The following is a 19,854-nucleotide window of genomic DNA, read 5'->3' on the forward strand; positions in this document are numbered from 1 at the left end:
GATGTAAAACAAGATAAACTACTTAACCACCTGGTGGTTGTATGCCTCCACCAATCAGTCACATTGCAGTTTACATCAGTGTCTGTCCCGACTCATGTAGCCATGACAGTAGACAAGTAGACAGAACAGTAGACAGAAGTAGAGACATTTGGTCAAATACTGAATAGGTGATACTACTACTACCACTGCTACTAATAATAATAACAACAACAACTATAAAAAATAATGTTAATTTTTTAGCACCTATTAAAACCAAAGTGCTTAACACTTAAAATCACACAACACAACAACTCAACACAAACAAAAAATTTAAAAATACAACACAGAAAAAATATATAAAAAACTATTAATTTAAAATCAAACCAAGCAGTGCAAGAATTAAGTGCAATGTTGGGAGAAAGGTACAGTATAATAATAAAATAATTCTTTAAAGAGAAATTATAGGAATGTCTTTGATATGATTACGTTTTTTATTTTTATTTTGGGTTCCCACCTTGAAAACTGAGCTGATCATATACATCTTCTGTGTTGTCAAAGGGGAAGATGTGTGAGAAGCATCCGTGTTTTCGAGTCTGCATCTTCTTTGCAGCAACATCTGCATGTCATCTGTCATGGCAACATGTTAAGTCTGATCAGAAGAGGATGTAAACTGAAACTGCAACTTGCCTGAATCATGGCAGCATACAGCCGCCAAGCAGTAATTCAAGTTCTACTGTATATTTGCTTTGTTGTTTTTTACAGAGGTGAAGTCAGTTAATGCATCTTTCATTGTGCATGTAAGGAAATGTCCACTAGAGGGCATTCCAACACAAACAGTTTGGTATTTCCTTCTCTCACCACATCCCTGCCTTGTGTACTGAGCACAGTTTGATCATTTTAATGCCCATCAACCAGCAAAACTATCCCATTTAGTGATCACTTTTATTTCATATGCACACTTCTACTTTCATTCATTTCTGTCTCAACAGCAGAGTAAATGTGAGATGAATTTTCCTGTGAACCCAAAATAACCTTAATATGTTTAGGTAAGTACTACAAAACAACAACAAAAAATACTAATACAGTATACATAGCATTTATAATATGATGTTATTGTCTTTACATTATCCTCTTACAAAACACACACCCACACCATTCTCCCTTACTGGAAAATAACAATGATATAGTTGTATATCTATCATTAACAACACTAATTACATCCAAGGTACAAGGCTATCAATAAGAAATTTACATAAGGGAATAAATAATGTCTGCACTCTTACTCTATGCCACAAAGGTTTAATCAAGATTTTTGTTAAGTCAAAATACAATTTGGACCTGGGAAAAAGAAAAGAAACAATTTACCCCAAAACAAAATTTTGACTTAACAAATGTCCAAGTAGGATGGAAATGTGGCATGAAGTATGCATGTGGGTGTTACTTTTTGTTTTCCATGTTTCTTTTTCATTTTGCCAGCCCATTTTTGGCTGTTCGCAGCGCTGTTAAGGTGCTGTCTGTTAACCTGTGTTTCTGCTATTCTTCCATGATAATGTTTAGGCAAAGATGCTTCACTGATGATACATGCACGTATCTTTTCTCTTTCAGTGAAAAAGTCGCTGTCTTTAAAAACATGACGTTCAGGCCCATCTGCTCTAAATGTTTTCTAGTACGTCACAAACAACATTGAGGTCCAACTAGGGAACCAGTTGGACGAGTCTTGAATGGAACCAGGTGAGAAAGAAGAGACCATAGCTATTTATCCTGTTTAAAAATGGCTCAGCATGTTGATGTCTCCAATGTAAAGAGCTAAAGGTCAAACAACACATAGTATCATAGTATACAGTACAACTTTATGGTTAGACAAAAGCGTTTCGTCGTGTAGCCTTTGTCAGGTTCATCTGCCAAAAACCAAAACGCCTTTTTGTCTTACAAGAAAAGCTTTTCTGTGTACTACAAGTGTTGCTGGAGTTTTACCTCTTCTGACTTTGTCCCCTCTCCTTGCGCCCTGGAAGTAGGTGAGGTTGTGAAGAGAATCCCTACTCTGCTTCTACATTCTTCACCAGTTGTATCCAGCTGTGTTCACAGACACAAACAAGTTAGCCTCGGAGCCAGTTTGGCCTTTTTCAGGCGACTCCTGCAAGAATGTAAGTACATACTAAGTAGTGCACATCTGGGTGTCATGCTGGGTTTCAGCACAAAAAGAGCATTTGGGAGCGAGGCTGTTCGGTGTAGAGCCAAGCTGAAACAATCACTAAAATCAAGATGAGGTTGGGTTTCCATGTGGCGTTGTGACCGGTGGTCTTTGGCATGTTGACAGAACGGAGGAAGAGAAGTAGTTTGATTTCTCCTGCTGTTTGAACTTTGAGTGCTGGTGCTATATTTAGGCTCTACAATCATCTGTGTTAGCAGGCTATAAGAAGTGGATTTTCTCCTCACTATTTGTGAAAAATTTGGACAGCTATGCACATTCCTGTAAATTTCCAATTTGTAGGATTTAGAGGCTATCTATTCGCAATAGTTATGTACAGTATTCATAACTGTGTTTTGTTTAGTTTACAATTGAATGTTTTAGTTGTTGATTTTTATTTCGAACAAGTTGAATAAAATGGGAGCATAAAAATACATTCTAGATAAGAAAACAACACCAAAATGCCCATTGGACATATTCAGTTAAACTACATAAGTATTTCATGTCTGAAATGGAGTAGGAAGAAGTCCTACCCACTTTTTTCCATTTTATAAAAAAAAAAAAAAAGGATAACACAATACACACCTTGGTCAAATCAACTAAGAATTAAGACACAGTAAGAACAGATCACTTTGAATAAACAAGCAAACATGTAACATAACAAAAGTCAAACAAAAAAACACATCAAAACAGAAAACAAAGTCACACTATCGTAAACAACCTACCTATCTTGTACCCTGTCCTGCTGTGCCTGTTCCTCTGTCTGTTCTACCATCTCATATCCCTTCAATATATTATTAAAATGTCTTTAAATTTAGTACATTTTTTACTTTTTTTCAAATCCACACTACAGGTGTTCTATAAATTAACCTACTTTGACTTAAATACAATGATAATTAGCATGAGACATTACTAACTGTGTCTTGAACATACAAATTCCTGTCAAATCATTCAAACTTTCTTTTATTTGAAGCAACACGGATACTATTAGGAAGTGATTGATTTTTTAATTGTTCATGATTTGAACCATTTTGACATTTACCAGATCTTTGAATTGAGAGCTTTTAATGTGATAGAGCGTGGGTTTGTTGGTTCTCCATTAGTGGTTTTGTTTACAACTCCTTTGGCTTTTTTGTTTGTTTGTTCGTTTTTGGAAGGTTCAAGATTGGATTTGTGTTTGTTTTATATGTATTTCCCCACACTTCCATGTAGTCGGTTATATATCACCTGAAAATAAGAATCTTGTTTTTGCCTTTGAATGAGCTGTTTATGTTTACAAAATGAGCAGGTCCTCTTCCATGGGGTCTGCTGTGTTGTTTCTTCAGTAGTCCAGACAGGACAAACTAAACACTGACTCTAGACGGGGGCCATTCACTATTTTGTGAAGGCTACTATTGTTCCACCACACACGGTGCACAGAAGTTTCTATTCTGTAACCTCACCACTAGTTGGCACTAAATCCTACACACTGGACCTTTAAAAGTCTGTGATGATGTGAGGTGTTGTCAAAGTCTTCACTTATCACAGTCTCAAAGAAAAGCACTTGTCATCGCACCAGCTGTTTTCCTCAGACAGCTGATTGTCTTTGGGAGAGGTTGATGAGATAATGTACCAGTGTAAGCAATGCCGTCAGTCTGCACCATGACATTGCCGTTATGCAGGGGTGCAGTCAGGGAAATTTGTTCCCTTGAAAACATAGAACATTAGACCCCACCACCTCAAGCAAAGCCAACCACACTGCCAGAACCCAGTCCACCCATTCAAAGCTTTATATAACTCCACCTCTGCAGGCTTGCAGTTCTCTTGTAGCATTTACTTTTCTATTGAAAAAAAATCATAATGTTAACATTTTTTAGGGCCCCTATCAGTCATGGGCCCTACGAATCTTCCTGAATGTTCTCCCTCATATGGTACTGCTGTTGTCATGAACTGGATGCGTTGCCCTTTTTGTTAATATATTTGCTGAATTATTCTGTGATAGACGTTGTCTTCCTTGTCTCTATAGTGCAGGCTCAGAGCATCATGCCTTTTATTGTCGATTTCACTGTTTTTATTCTTAATAGTTTTGCTTTTAATTATTCTCTGCCTGTGACGAATGATAATGAGCTTTTCTGGATAACTCTAGCATATGTTCAGAAACACTAATATGCACTGTGTCTCTCAAATAACTCTAGTCAAATAAATAAATGAACTGTGTTTGAGACGATATAGCTTTTTAGAGGACATCTACCAGCCAATGAGAAATGACAGCCCTTGTGTTGTCTTAATTTTCTTTATACACCACTTGTCCTACAGGTCAGAAATGACCTGCCTTCACTAAACCTCTTAAGTAAAGCAGTTTGATTGAATTTTAAACCCCAAATCTATTTTGCATGAAGAAACAACCTGTCAGTCATCACAAACTTTGTGAATATCTAGGTTTTCTCTTCACAGTGCAGGAAGACTGCATATAATCAGTGGAATCCATTTGTTGAGATTTTATTATTACTATTATTATTATTATTATTATTATTATTATTATTATTATTATTATTATTATTATTATTATTATTATTATTGCTAAAGGAACTGCATCGGTGTAAAAATAATTTTATAGCAAGATATATATATAAATTGTGTGGCCTAGAGTAAATGTGCAAAAAGTAGTTTTGAATGTATTTCATTATAGGGAAACAGTAACTGTCTTTATTACATAGTATATGATACTGGACAATGAGGGCAGTGTGCAAGGTTGTGTGCATGAACTTTTTCTCTCTCTCTCTCTCTCTCTGTGTGTGTGTGTGTGTGTGTGTGTGTGTGTGTGTGTTTCGTTGTTATGAGACATTTTTAGAAGCACAACAGCAAAACTGAATATTCTGAATTATTTTGACAAAAATACTAATTCTCCTGAGTCTTATTTGAGTTTAATAGACTAGAGTTGACTACTATCTCTTAGCATAGACATAGCAAATGTCTATGGTTAAGACATTTTCTTTTACATTTTTGTGGCATACTAAACTATGACATTTATACCGTATTTTTATGACATACTGTACAACAATGTTTGCATCACATTTTTATGACACACTACAATATGTCATTTTTTATTGTCTTTTTATGGAAAACTATAAAATTACATTAATTTAATTTTTATCATTTGTATGGCACATTATACATTATACATTTTTATGACTTCTTAATTTTTTACAACATGCTATATACTACATGTACATACAAAGCCAAACAGTCTGGACTGTAACAAAATGAAACATGTGGCCTTGTTTAGCACTGAACCTTACAAAAGTCAAACAGTGACTCTGCTCATTTGGTTGAAATTGGCTGCTGATTTCCAGTTGTGTAAGTCGGCAGAGATATCAGCTGAGCTACACTTCTTATCTATTCTTTCTTTTGCGAGGATCCACCCTTTCAGCTGCAGTGTAGCGGGTGAGATAAGCCTTAGAAACACACCATGTATGGCAGGCAGCAGAAAATGTTAGTCCAAAAGTTGGAAGGTTTTCAACTTAATCTATTAATGTGTAAAGCTTGATTGCAGAGCCTGGATTTGAAATCAGTTTGCATGCTTGGTCTCTGCTTGTTTGAACGTTTTTAACGGGATAGTAAAAAGTTCATACAGACACTAATGAGCCATTTAATTTCTCTTATTTTGGGGTAGTGAGTAAACATGTTGCTCTTGGGTACCTGCTGAAATTTTGCAAGGGGGTGAGATCAGATTGTTAATGAGAATAGGCAGCATTATGTTTTAACCCCATAGAACCTGGATCAACATTAGTTTTGTTGTGCTGCATTCAGACACCTGAAACCACACACACACAAAAAAAGCTTACAAGGAAAGTATTTAAATGACTTAGCTTTAGGTATATTTTTAGGGTTTTTGTCATGGAAAATGTCCAAAGATCTATATTTTTAATTGTTGTAATTACAGTTTTTACATTAATTTACAGGGAAAAAAAATTTATTCTTATTTTACTTTATTTAGAGCACACTATTAATGTCATTTTCTTGTTTCTTTTTGTTTCATATAGGTGTGCCTACCCATTAAAAATAAATAAGTCTAATATATATTTTTTAAATGGGCAAGTAATTTCAGACTTTTGCTTATAATTATTATGATAATGAGAATTGTGGTCTTGTTCAAGAGACACTGGAAGATCTTTTTTTATCTCATGCAAGTTGCCACCCCTCACGTGGTGCGCCTTGAAGCAGCCTATCCCGGAGGAGGTCCCGGGTGCCCACGCTCTGTTTCAAGCATAAAAACCCCGGCGGTTTGGGCTCCTTACGTCAGTCAACACCAGTCAAACAAAAGGCAAGATGACTACTCTCTCAGCTAAGGACAAGGACAGAGTCAAAGCCTTCTGGGCCAAAATCGCCCCGAAGTCCGAGGATATCGGCGCGGAGGCTTTGTCCAGGTAAAACTGTGTGATTTAACCTGTCTCAACATTCATTGATTCATTTGTATACGCACTCAGTAACTTTTTTTTTTCATTTTATCCAGGATGCTGATTGTGTACCCTCAGACCAAGACTTACTTCGCCCACTGGAAGGACCAGAGCCCCACCTCCCCTTCTGCCAGGAAGCACGGAATTACTGTGATGGGTGGAATTGCAGATGCTGTGACCAAAATCGACGACCTGAAGGGAGGTCTCCTGACCCTCAGTGAGCTGCATGCCTTCACTCTGCGTGTGGACCCTGCCAACTTCAAGGTACAGACACAAAAGCATTTAAATATTACAGTCCGTGTTCTTCACGTTTAGGACCTTGATGGGTTTCCTCGCGACATGTCTATCATGCACCCAACGCCTCATGTGTGATTGGTTCGCGTTGAGCTAAAAACGCCTTGTAACATCTGTGTGGTTGTCCTGTTTTCACAGATTGCCTCGCACTGCATCATGGTGGTCTTGGCCGCTATGTTCCCCAACGACTTCACCCCTGAGGTGCATGTGTCCTTTGACAAGTTCCTGGCTGCTCTGGCTTTGGCCCTGTCTGAGAAATACCGATAAACAGCAGATGACGGAGCCTGCAGCACGAGCTCACACATTGCATGATGATTAATAAATGCATTGATGCAAAAACAACGTGGTTCGTTTGTGATGATTTGTGTAATGTGTGAGAGTGGATAAAAAGTCACATATACAGCACAAAATTAAGCACGTTTCACACTTACCTTATGAGCTGAAGCAAGTAGTAGAACAATTTTCTGAAAATTATTCGGGAGTTATTTTGGGCATTGATTATATTGTTATTTTAGACAAAAATCGATAGGTTCGTTGGTTTCAGTTTTTCCAGTATGAGAATTTTTCCCTTTTCTTTTTTCATAAGATTGTTAATTCAATATCTGATGGTACGACAAAACAAAATATTTCAGCCCGGACCCTCTTTTAAGATTAAAAAGTGATTCATTGGTTAATTTACACAAAAATGACAAAGTAATAATAAAAACAATCGTTGCAGCACTAAACATAACATAAAAATTACTGATTTTAAATCTTTTCATAAAACAAAAGAGTAAGAAACACTTAAAGAAGTTAATAATAACAACAACGATAATAATGATAATAACACTTCATTATTATTATTATTTTATTATTATTATTATTATTAATATTATTATTATTATTATTATTAGTATTATTATTATTATTATTTTATTTTTAAATTTATTATGATTTAATTGATGCATTTCTTATATTTTTTTCAAAATGTTGTCATGATTACCGATGTTGTTAATAATAATAATGATAACAACAATAATAATAATAAGAAGAAGAAATTATTTGAACATTTTAAATTACAATGTTCAAGACACAAGAGACCGCAGGAAATTAGACTTTACAGTGAGCCTGACCTTTTGACTACATTTTCCAACTTCCCCACAACTTTTTCCTTTAAATTGAATTTTAAAAGTTTTCTATTTTTTTAAGTGACTAACCAAAATCCACGTTATGGGCACTGAACGACAATAACATGGTCTATGAAGCAACATTTCTAAAATTCGGAATGACCTTAAACAGCTTACTGTTAGCCTGTAACTCAAATACATAACTGAACCTCACTTTTGAACGTCATGTGTGAGCAGTATTAAACTAAACATTGTTATGTCTCTCTCTCTCTCTCTCTCTCTCTCTCTCAATCATAGGTCATCATCTTTTCCATCAGCATATGTCATGTGTCCACGACGCTCGTCATGTGTCCAAAGGTCAGCCTTACTACAAAGCCTATGGCCTCTATTCTTTAATGTCAAATACATTATTTTTCATATACGTATATATATCTACATTAGATTTAATCACAGGCAACACACATTTGCGGGTTTGTTCATTGTTTATTTGCTTTTGAGACAAAAACAAAGAACTTTTAAGCAAATGATCATTGATGGTCCTCTGTTGAATCTCTCTAGTGGTACTGTCTTCCCAGGGCGGACACCACCACGGCCAGGAACTTCTGGAAAGCTGCCTGGACCTCACCAGTGAATTCTTTGCCCAGCCGAGAAGCAACCACAATGGTCAGGCAGTCGGAAATCAGCTGCAACACAACAAGCATCAGACAACATCAGCAACATGAAAGGTTGGTGGGTTTTTGTTTGTTCGTCTGTTTTGTTTTTTTTAGAATAATCGTTTAGAGTCGCATTAGTTGAATGAATTTACCCTGAAGTTATCGGGGTCCACGTGCAGTTTCTCGGAGTGCAGCACGCTCAGCTCGGAATAGACGTTCTTGATGTCGTCCATGTTCTTCACAGCCCGGTCCAGACCGTGGAGGATAGTTGTTCCGTGTTTTGCAACCAACGGATTTCCCTGGATTGCAGCAGCGTTGTAGAGGTTTCCAAAGTTGCCGAAATACCTCTGAGTCCAGGGGTAGACGATCAGACACCTGAGAAACACGTAAAAACATAAAAGTTGCAGGTTTGGATCAGGAGAGCAAATATATGTGCCAAGAAAACGAACATTTCTGCAAACAGTATGTGAATAATAACACTTAAATATTATTAATGCGGAAAAAAGGGGGGGAAAAAACCAAAGGTGTTTCACCTGGAAAGAGCTGCGGGGCCCACAACCTCGTACTCCATCTTGGAGAAGATGTCCGCGATGGCGGAGCGCTCGAAGTCTGTCCACTCAACCATTTTGCCGGATTTTGGTTTGTCTTTGTGGGTCTGAAGATTTTTGTCACCAGATGCAGCTTTTATAGAAACCCTGCTCCCCTCCCAGAAAGCTGTGATTGGCTGCGCGGTGGGCCAGATAAGCGTGTCATGAATTTGCAGCACCGATAGGAAAAGGGCGTTTCTGCGCCGCCTTGATCGTCCCTGAGATAGAGGAGATAGTTCCGCTGTGTAGAGTTTCCCCGCAGCCCCATAGACCTACAGCCGTTCATCTATTGTAAATGATACAAAGGACCTCAGATCATAAACTTTTGGCACATGCTACAGCTGGATAAACCCTGGCACAGTCTGAATCGTGCCCATCAGTGTTAAAATCGTGGGTGCCTTGGACAGCTCCCACATCCCTGCAGGTCCCAGTTTCAGCACCTTGGACAGCGAATGTTGACTGATCACCTGATTCATTTCTGTCAGCGCAAACATCTACTGTGTTTCATTTCTTGATTTTAAAAAGCACATCAAGAAAACTCTGTGGTTTAGTTGTCATGGGGTCATATGTGGAAACTACCTTCAGATTTCCCTCCATCTTTCATGCGTATATAGACCAATAGGTGTAGCGTAAATTAATTTGTCTTTGCCAGTGAAAGCTCACAGCTCATCAGTCCCGAATTGACGTGTTCATACAGAGCTCAGATTTTGCAGTTATGTTAAGTGAGGTAGCACTTTAATCCGATTGTCCACCTACAGATAGTGGATGGAGTATTTATGACATTTCAACTATAACCCAGATTTAATATACTACTACTACTACTACTACTACTACTACTACTAATAATAATAATAATAATAATAATAATAATAATAATAATAATAATAATAACAATAATGATGATGTAGTTGAACTTGAACTATTTCACTCAGTCCATGCTGCATTTGTCGAGTGAATCATTCAAGTTCAACCAAGTAACTCTGAGAATATGTAACTATGTTTATGAATTGTCTCATATAATCTCTATAAAGAATAGTTTAACATCTACCGAATGAAGTGAAACTGTTGAATTGTTGAATCTCAGACAGTAAGCTGCTGAAATGTTACTCTTTAATGAAGGCGGACTATCTCAATTAAGTGTCACCAAAAGTAACAATACAGCCGAAAGAATCGCATTCATTTTAAATGATTAAGTTTAACATGCACTCTTAATAGTCTAATTTAAAGTTGAGGTTGAAACAATGATCCTGTCAGTGATGCTGGGAATGTTTAGGTCACCTTTCAGCGGTTATCAGCGTGACTTTTAGATTGAATTCACACACAGAAATGCATGTGATTTGAGAACATCGTGTCAAATTCAAAGAAGCTCCAGAGTCATCGTGAGAATTTTATTTTTGTTTGTCTGGTTATCTCATGGAGGCGGCAACCTATAAGGTGTCACGCCTTGTTTTGCGCCGAATCTTGGAGGATGTGCCGGGTGTGTCTAAGCTCTGGTTCAAGTATAAAAACCCCTCACGGTTTAGGCTCATCGCAGCATTCAGCAAGACTCATCAAGATGACTACTCTCTCAGCTAAGGACAAGGACAGAGTCAAAGCCTTCTGGGCCAAAATCGCCCCGAAGTCCGAGGATATCGGCGCGGAGGCTTTGTCCAGGTAAAACTGTGTGATTTAACCTGTCTCAACATTCATTGATTCATTTGTATACGCACTCAGTAACTTTTTTTTTTCATTTTATCCAGGATGCTGATTGTGTACCCTCAGACCAAGACTTACTTCGCCCACTGGAAGGACCAGAGCCCCACCTCCCCTTCTGCCAGGAAGCACGGAATTACTGTGATGGGTGGAATTGCAGATGCTGTGACCAAAATCGACGACCTGAAGGGAGGTCTCCTGACCCTCAGTGAGCTGCATGCCTTCACTCTGCGTGTGGACCCTGCCAACTTCAAGGTACAGACACAAAAGCATTTAAATATTACAGTCCGTGTTCTTCACGTTTAGGACCTTGATGGGTTTCCTCGCGACATGTCTATCATGCACCCAACGCCTCATGTGTGATTGGTTCGCGTTGAGCTAAAAACGCCTTGTAACATCTGTGTGGTTGTCCTGTTTTCACAGATTGCCTCGCACTGCATCATGGTGGTCTTGGCCGCTATGTTCCCCAACGACTTCACCCCTGAGGTGCATGTGTCCTTTGACAAGTTCCTGGCTGCTCTGGCTTTGGCCCTGTCTGAGAAATACCGATAAACAGCAGATGACGGAGCCTGCAGCACGAGCTCACACATTGCATGATGATTAATAAATGCATTGATGCAAAAACAACGTGGTTCGTTTGTGATGATTTGTGTAATGTGTGAGAGTGGATAAAAAGTCACATATACAGCACAAAATTAAGCACGTTTCACACTTACCTTATGAGCTGAAGCAAGTAGTAGAACAATTTTCTGAAAATTATTCGGGAGTTATTTTGGGCATTGATTATATTGTTATTTTAGACAAAATCGATACGTTCGTTGGTTTCAGATTTTCCAGTATGAGAATTTTTCCCTTTTCTTTTTTTCATAAGATTGTTAATTCAATATCTGATGGTACGACAAAACAAAATATTTCAGTCCGGACCCTCTTTTATGAATGAAAAGTGATTCATTGGTTAATTTACACAAAAATGACAAAGTAATAATAAAAACAATCGTTGCAACACTAAACATAACATAAAAATTACTGATGTCAAACTTTCTCATAAAACAAAAGAGTAAGAAACACTTAAAGTTAACAACAACAACAACAACAACAACAATAATAATAACAGTAATAATAACAATAATAATACTTACATTCTTATTATTTTATTATTATAAATATTGTTTTATTTCTAAATTTATTAATTTTATTATTATTATAATTATTATTTAATTGATGTATTTCTTATATTTTTTCAAAATGTTGTCATGATTACCGATATTATTAACAATAATAATAATAACAATAATAATAATAATAATAATTATAATACATTAGTTGAACATTTTAAATAACAATGTTCAAGACACAAGAGACCGCAGGAAATAACCTCTTTTAAGACTTTACAATGAGCCTGACGTTTTGACTACATTTCCCAACTTCCCCACAACTTTTTCCTTTAAATTTAATTTTTTAAAAGTTTTCTATTTTTTTAAGTGACTAACCAAAATCCACGTTATGGGCACTGAACGACAATAACATGGTCTATGAAACAACATTTCTAAAATTCGGAATGACCTTAAACAGCTTACTGTTAGCCTGTAACTCAAATACATAACTGAACCTCACTTTTGAACGTCATGTGTGAGCAGTATTAAACTAAACATTGTTATGTCTCTTTCTCTCTCTCTCTCTCTCTCAATCATAGGTCATCATCTTTCCCATCAGCATATGTCATGTGTCCACGACGCTCGTCATGTGTCCAAAGGTCAGCCTTACTACAAAGCCTATGGCCTCTATTCTTTAATGTCAAATACATTATTTTTCATATACGTATATACATCTACATTAGATTTAATCACAGGCAAACACATTTGCGGGTTTGTTCATTGTTTATTTGCTTTTGAGACAAAAACAAAGAACTTTTAAGCAAATGATCATTGATGGTCCTCTGTTGAATCTCTCTAGTGGTACTGTCTTCCCAGGGCGGACACCACCACGGCCAGGAACTTCTGGAAAGCTGCCTGGACCTCACCAGTGAATTCTTTGCCCAGCCGAGAAGCGACCACAATGGTCAGGCAGTCGGAAATCAGCTGCAACACAACAAGCATCAGACAACATCAGCAACATGAAAGGTTGGTGGGTTTTTGTTTGTTCGTCTGTTTTGTTTTTTAGAATAATCGTTAAGAGTCGCATTAGTTGAATGAATTTACCCTGAAGTTATCGGGGTCCACGTGCAGTTTCTCGGAGTGCAGCACGCTCAGCTCGGAATAGACGTTCTTGATGTCGTCCATGTTCTTCACAGCCCGGTCCAGACCGTGGAGGATAGTTGTTCCGTGTTTTGCAACCAACGGATTTCCAATGATTGCAGCAGCGTTGTAGAGGTTTCCAAAGTTGCCGAAATACCTCTGAGTCCAGGGGTAGACGATCAGACACCTGAGAAACACGTAAAAACATAAAAGTTGCAGGTTTGGATCAGGAGAGCAAATATCTGAGCCGAGAAAATGAACATTTCTGCTAACACTACGTGAATAATAACCCTTAAATATTATTAATGCGGAAAAAAGACGGGGGAAAAAAACAAAGGTGTTTCACCTGGAAAGAGCTGCGGGGCCCACAACCTCGTACTCCATCTTGGAGAAGATGTCCGCGATGGCGGAGCGCTCGAAGTCTGTCCACTCAACCATTTTGCCGGATTTTGGTTTGTCTTTGTGGGTCTGAAGATCCTGTGGTCTCCGGCACCAGATGCAGCTTTTAAAGCAACTCTGCTCCCCTCCCTCTAGAAGGCGATTGGCTGGGCGTTGGGCCAGACATGTTCTCGGTGTTACGGATCTGTAACGATGATAAGGGTATCTCCACCGCCTACAGTGTCTTAGTGCCGAAACAGAGACCGTTTCTTGGTGGTGTTTGAGCACAATCATTTGTTTGCTCACTGTCAACATATCAGGCGTGTTTTTGTTTTAAATGGTGCAATTTTTAATGAGAATTAGGCTAACGGAAATTATTTGAATATGGTAAATGATACAGGGTTTGTGTTACTATAGCTGCGGCTGTGTCCCACAGTCAAGCGAAATAGAACTAGAAATAGAAAACCTTTGTTACTGTACAAGTACAACAATATTTAAAAGTGCTACTTCTGAAACAATGCAGATATTTGAAACGACACAAACAAAAAAATATGGGCCACACATCTAATTAAGGGCTATTAAATACTTTAAAATAGAGCAGAAATTCCTTTTTTTTGTTATTGCACAGAAAAGGAAGCATTTTATTCTACTAAAAGGCTATTGTAATGGTTATTGCACATAATAAATATAGAATGTTGGGATGCTATGACTCAAATTCGTGGACAAGAGCCCTTAATTTCCAACCCAAATCCATGTCAAATCACCAGAAGAGGGCACTTCTCTAGCTCAGACAGGAATAATTACGAACGATTTACAATACAATTTACTATAAATCCATAAATATTTCATCGGTTCCCCACAATCTGCTGTGCATTACATTATTATTCTGCTGATATTCCATTCAGACCATCAAAGAAACTTAACAAAGTTTAGAGGTTATATTTTAATTATGTGATCAAAATTAGGGACAATTAAGTAGTCACTGGAATATATATATATATATGTAAAACTAAAGCCTTTTTAAAATGATTCAAATTCAATTTTTAGTGACATGTTTTTGTGTCCTTAAGTGTCCTTTCCAGGTCATAAGGGTTCACCTCGACCTTTGACAGGTCTTTATTGCGTCTTCAACTGAGGTGATTTTATTCTGAAAGGTGTGAATGCATTGCAGCCTCTTTTCAGCACCGGGAGCTGTCCACAGCTTTACCTGGAGCAAGGTGTTGTTGAAGGCACCATTCCTTTTTTTTAGTCCCCAGATGTTGGTAGTTGGGAGTCAGTAGGACACCACAGAATAACTGAACAAATCCGGATGGAGAAAAAAAAATAACCTCTTATAACACAGGGTTCGTTTTTGTTTCAGTGGCATGTCTGACCATCACCTGAGGTCATTTAAAGAGGCAGTTTCTTAAAATCAAGCAACTGAGTAATACTCCATTTTCATGTAGTAAGAAGGTCAATATGTGGTGAAACTGCAGTTTGACATTGGTAAAATACACTTTTAGAGGTTCTTAAATTGGTGTTTGGGGACCTCTTGAGGTCTTCAACAGAACTACAGGTAATTTCCAGTGGGGGGAGCCAGTCAATAGAATATCAGTATTCTACATTATGAATCAACTGTATTTTCAGTGCTTGAATGTTTTCAACCTAAAGGTCTATATTTATAGTCTGTATAAACACTGCAGGGTTTTAATCATTGTCATACAGTATATTTAACTTTTTTTGCTGTCCCTCCACATGTTGGATTTATTAAGTATGTAACAACAAATAACTCTCAGCAGGGTTCCCTGAAGTGACACACCTGTAAAGTAACTGCATCTTGCACAGTTGTGACACTACGGCAGTGACAAAATCTGTCTACAGACAGACAGAGAGACATATATACATAGCAAAAGTCTCAATGCAGCTTTTACGGGGCCCCCACGTAGCTCACTACGCTGAGCCTTAAAGGGGCTCTATTATGCTTTTTGGGCTTGTCCCTTTTCTTTATTGGTCTGTATAGAATTTTTGTGTTTCTAAAAGGTCTCCAGGTGATACAGCCCAAAATCCAAGCCAAAGAGTGCTCTCTCCCCCTCAAAAGACACTCCTCAAACAGCTCATTCAAGTTTCAGTGTTTATTTTCAATGTTTTAATGTGCATAGATGGAGCCAGCTGACCAGTCAAAGCAGAGTGGGCTTCCAGGAGGTGGGACATAAGTGCAGAAAGACGGTTTCAGACAGAGGTATTGAAGCAAAGGGCAGTATATGAGACACACAATGTGTTTTTGAAGAGCATGTAAACCTATTTTAGTAGACTCCCAAAATACAAATATGATCCCAGAAATGAGCAATGTATATCTCTCTCTATCTCTCTTTGTCTCTGTGTCTCTCTCCCTGTCTCTGTGTTCCCCTGATTCTGTGTCCCTCTGTCTCTATTTCCCTGATTTATCTCACCTGTGTTATCAGTCTTGTCTGTCTTTCCCTGTCAGTCTCCCCTGCACACCTGTTTCTATTGAAGTCTCATTTGCTCCAGCCCAGTGTTTTCAGTCACACCTTCTTTAGTTAACCAGTCCCTGTGTTTCCCTCCTGCTCCTGTGTCCACCTACTCAGCAGTGTGTCATTTAGTGCCTTTTTGTATATATACCTGTTTCCCTTCGTCCTTTATCAGCTTGCCTGTTTGCCTCGCCACGTTCCTGTTATCCCTGCAGCTTCATTGCTCCTCTCCCTGTCGCATTCGTGCCCTGTTCTTCACCCGAGGTTCTTTTCATCAATCTGGTTTGTTTCAGTCTAGTTTTTTTCATGTTTTTCTTGTACTTTGTATTTTTGTTCACCTGTTGTTTGTTGGTGGGTATTCTTCAGCATTAAAGCTCTGTTCTGCATTTTGGTTCCTCATCCTGCATCCACACAAAAGATGCCCAAAAATTACTTTGAAAAAATCCTGCTTTTTCCATGATCACACACACAGACTCTAAATGATATTAACTTGAATGAATGCCAGCTTTTTGCTTCAGAATTAAAAATTATGTTCTGGACAGTGTTTTAAAAAAGTTTGTGGGCAGACATTGTGACACAATTGTTCTCTTTGTAGCAAGGAATTTACTTCATCAACAGCCACTTACAATTGTTTCACCGTGGGTGTTGGAAGTAAATCCATGAATTAAGTCAAGAATGTGTGGAGCATCATCACTTTTCTCCATGACTACAAGTAGGCTACATCTTTATAGGTACACTCTTGTCAGTAGTCATATGTTTGATACTTATTTGCTTGAAAAAGGTTAAGGGAAAGTAGGAAATAGTTTGATTTTCCATGCAAATGGTAAAAGTGCATCTTCATGATCTGATTCAAAGGCAACTGCTCAGCTAAAATATAGAATTAACCACCAGAGAGCTGTGTTAGACTTTATACCTACCGTCACTAAGTGGTGATGGCGCAGTAATACTGTACTTTGATTTCTCTAACCAAGGCATAAATCTTTTTTTAACATTTGTTTAACCATGCAGATACAGTAAAAGACAGGAAACAGAAGATGTGAAAAAAACGCTTTATTGTCTTGGAAAAATGATACATGTATCACACAGTTGCTGTGGACATTGGTAACATTTAACAGAAGGTTGAGCTGCTAATATTTTGTAAGAAAAACACAAAGGATACAGCTGGTTATACTCAAGACAAACACATGATTTTAATGATAAAACATGCTCGGTCTTTGGCTTGGGGGGCCCTTTAGCAATTAACAGCGAGGAGAAGACCTCGGACAGCTCCCTGTGGTCGCTGACAGCTGCTGGATCAGGACTAACTGGGTCCTGATCCAGCTGCAGGTCCTCATCTTCGTGGGGGTACCCAGGAGCTGATTTTGGTATATCTTAATCATTATAAGGGATACTGGGTATAGTTGTAACAAAGGGGTGGTTGTCACAGCACCACTTAAGTGTACAGATTCACAGCCAAAACACAGATTTTCAGGAATGAAAGTATTTTTTGGACCAAGTCTTTATTTTAAAAAGTGTTACAAGTAACCTCAGTGACACCTGAACACATTTTACTTATTAATCTTTACTCCTTTTATCCCACAGCATGCCAGGAGAGTGGTTATCTTCAACACACAGCAAGATGGTATCTTGACTGGTTTCTTTACTGATGCAGCAGGCTTGTGTTTTGGACTCACTCCACACGAGGTATAAAGAGGTATGTGTTTAAGAATTAGACCTTAGTAGGAATTGGTTATCAGTATATTTATCAGATTTTGTGTATATATTTTGTAACTCTAATTTTTCATTGTTCACTTTTACTGTCACACCGAACCTCTGTAATGGGGCAGGTGATAACGACAGACCTTCTTGTATTTGACATCAGTTGATGCATGCTGTGATATAGTCAGAGGCGTTGGGAACATTGCTATTTGTTTTAGACCAATAAGAGTACTTTATGTCAGCATATGTAAGATCTTTAACATAAAAATTAAGCAAGTTTTAGGTGATGGGACAAAAAGTGTTACTAACATATCCGGTCTCCCCTAGTTATATAATAAACGACCATGACTGTCGGCAATATTTAAAGATGGACGATGTGTGAGCGCAATGAAGGTGCAATATCTGCGTCTGAAAAGGAGATGGGTGCTTACAAATCCTCTAGATGGCGCTCTAAAGCCAGTACATGTGACCAAGTGTGCTCTATATACAGTATATCTCTGTTGACGGCCACATAAAAGTTTCGATCAATGTTTTTCATTTTTAAGAATTGTGTCAACAGCAGAGTCAGAATCACTGCGGTATGGCGGACTGTTAATACCAACATGAAGCAGTTTTTTTTTTTTTTTTACCATGCAAATAAGCAAATGCATCGGCAAAACCAAATTTCAAACAAATGAATTTCTGTTGGATAAACCTGATTTTTTTCACTGTTCTCGTGTGCTTGTTACAAAGGCTCTAAAGGAGAAAGTAGGTTATCCTGTTTTTTTGTGTGTTTTTAACGAGCTTCTTGGTTGAAAGAGTAAATACAGACCTCTTGTGAGCTATTTTAGATTTACAAACTTGAAATTGAACAGCTCGGGTTGTTAAGCATTAGTATGTGGTTGAATAGATCTTGTGTTTACCTGCCGAAGGTGAGAGGTCCATGAGACCTCTGCTGCGACGCTCAGCATCAGTCCCTTGTTTCTGGTACTGACAGTCAGACGTGACTGACAGATGTGAGCAGATATGGAGCTTATTGTTCCGCCCTTGTGCCTAACTCTCCACCCCCACTTTCAGTGAGCCGAATTAGCAGGTGCAATGACTACTGTAAGCAGGACTTCAGTTTTTATGAGGAGCACATCTTTCATAAGACCCAACCAGTAGAACTGAAGCTAAAAATATATGCAATTTGGAGACATTTGATTTATGAAACAATCATCATAATGTGCAAGAAACCTAATAAAGCTATATGGGGCCCATGTAGGTAGTAAATGGGCTGAAATGGGCCCTGTAGAGGCCCCTACCCTCTTGAAATCTCTGCCTGAGAAGATTAAGCAAGCTAACACACTGCTTGTCTTTAAATCATTGCTTAAATCATATTTTTATTTTTATTTTTTTGTTTTATTTTCTTTTGCTTAGATTTGTCCCAGTGCACGTTAATCTTAACTCTAAACATTGATTTATTTATTTGTTTTATTCTTATGCACTCTGTGAAGCACTTTGTAACTTTTTTAATAGGAGCTATACAAATAAAATAATAATAATAATAATAATAATAATAATAATAATAATAATAATAATAATAATAATTATTATTATTATTATTATTGTTATTATTATTATTATTATTATTATTATCATTGCCCATAGGTTCCATAATGGCCCTATACCAACTGTCCATATTTGGGTTTACCCAGGTGGGCCCAACATGCTTTATGCTGCTACCTGGGTACCAAGTGAGTATGGGCATCTTAAGTGTTGCCCACTTAGGTTAAACCAGTCCATGTGAGCTGCCATTTACTGCCAACATGGGCCCCACATACAAATGCTGGCTCAAGGAATTTCCTTTAGGCAGATATTAGGTAAAATGGGACACTTTTTGGTAAATTACCAAAACCTAAAATTCTGATTATTAACTTAACTGTTACTTTTAGAGCTTATAGTTCTGCTTCTATAAAGAAAATATGTTGCCATGTAAAATATTTAAGAAACTGTGGAGCTTCAGACACCTACCTCACTCCAATGACATGTTCAGGGGAAATTGGATAGGCGTAGGACAGGCATGTTTGTTTGTCTTTTAAATATTCAATTTGTTAAATTCTGGGTCTTCAAATGATGATAACCCTTTGAGGGTCCTCAGAGTTACTGGGCCACCCAATCAT

The 19,854-nt window shown here is 37.8% G+C and overlaps 4 protein-coding genes across 4 annotated transcripts; 2 read left to right on the forward strand and 2 right to left on the reverse strand.

Annotated features, from left to right (window-relative positions):
- Window positions 1–46: 46 nt before the first annotated feature.
- Window positions 47–7,239, forward strand: LOC121957165 (hemoglobin embryonic subunit alpha-like). The gene is made up of 4 exons (XM_088090938.1): window positions 47–2,123; window positions 6,338–6,573; window positions 6,660–6,867; window positions 7,036–7,239. Exons 2-4 carry the CDS (start codon window positions 6,476–6,478, stop codon window positions 7,162–7,164), a joined length of 435 nt encoding a protein of 144 aa, XP_087947064.1. The 5' UTR covers window positions 47–2,123; window positions 6,338–6,475; the 3' UTR covers window positions 7,165–7,239.
- A 1,227-nt stretch (window positions 7,240–8,466) lies between these two features.
- LOC121957163 (hemoglobin subunit beta-like) lies at window positions 8,467–9,347 on the reverse strand. Its single transcript, XM_042505685.2, has 3 exons — window positions 9,190–9,347; window positions 8,809–9,031; window positions 8,467–8,686 (listed from the first exon to the last, which is right to left on the reverse strand). Exons 1-3 carry the CDS (start codon window positions 9,279–9,281, stop codon window positions 8,558–8,560), a joined length of 444 nt encoding a protein of 147 aa, XP_042361619.1. The 5' UTR covers window positions 9,282–9,347; the 3' UTR covers window positions 8,467–8,557.
- Window positions 9,348–10,215: 868 nt separating this feature from the next.
- On the forward strand, window positions 10,216–11,562 carry LOC121957164 (hemoglobin embryonic subunit alpha-like). Its single transcript, XM_042505686.2, has 3 exons — window positions 10,216–10,896; window positions 10,983–11,190; window positions 11,359–11,562. The coding sequence occupies exons 1-3, from the start codon at window positions 10,712–10,714 to the stop codon at window positions 11,485–11,487; spliced, it is 522 nt and encodes a 173-aa protein (XP_042361620.2). The 5' UTR covers window positions 10,216–10,711; the 3' UTR covers window positions 11,488–11,562.
- Window positions 11,563–12,793: 1,231 nt separating this feature from the next.
- LOC121956472 (hemoglobin subunit beta) lies at window positions 12,794–13,667 on the reverse strand. The gene is made up of 3 exons (XM_042504708.2): window positions 13,516–13,667; window positions 13,134–13,356; window positions 12,794–13,013 (listed from the first exon to the last, which is right to left on the reverse strand). Exons 1-3 carry the CDS (start codon window positions 13,605–13,607, stop codon window positions 12,885–12,887), a joined length of 444 nt encoding a protein of 147 aa, XP_042360642.1. The 5' UTR covers window positions 13,608–13,667; the 3' UTR covers window positions 12,794–12,884.
- Window positions 13,668–19,854: the final 6,187 nt, after the last annotated feature.

This window comes from Plectropomus leopardus, chromosome 18, assembly GCF_026936395.1.
Source record: "Plectropomus leopardus strain MGB_pleo_1.0 chromosome 18, ASM2693639v1, whole genome shotgun sequence".
NCBI lineage: Eukaryota > Metazoa > Chordata > Actinopteri > Perciformes > Serranidae > Plectropomus > Plectropomus leopardus.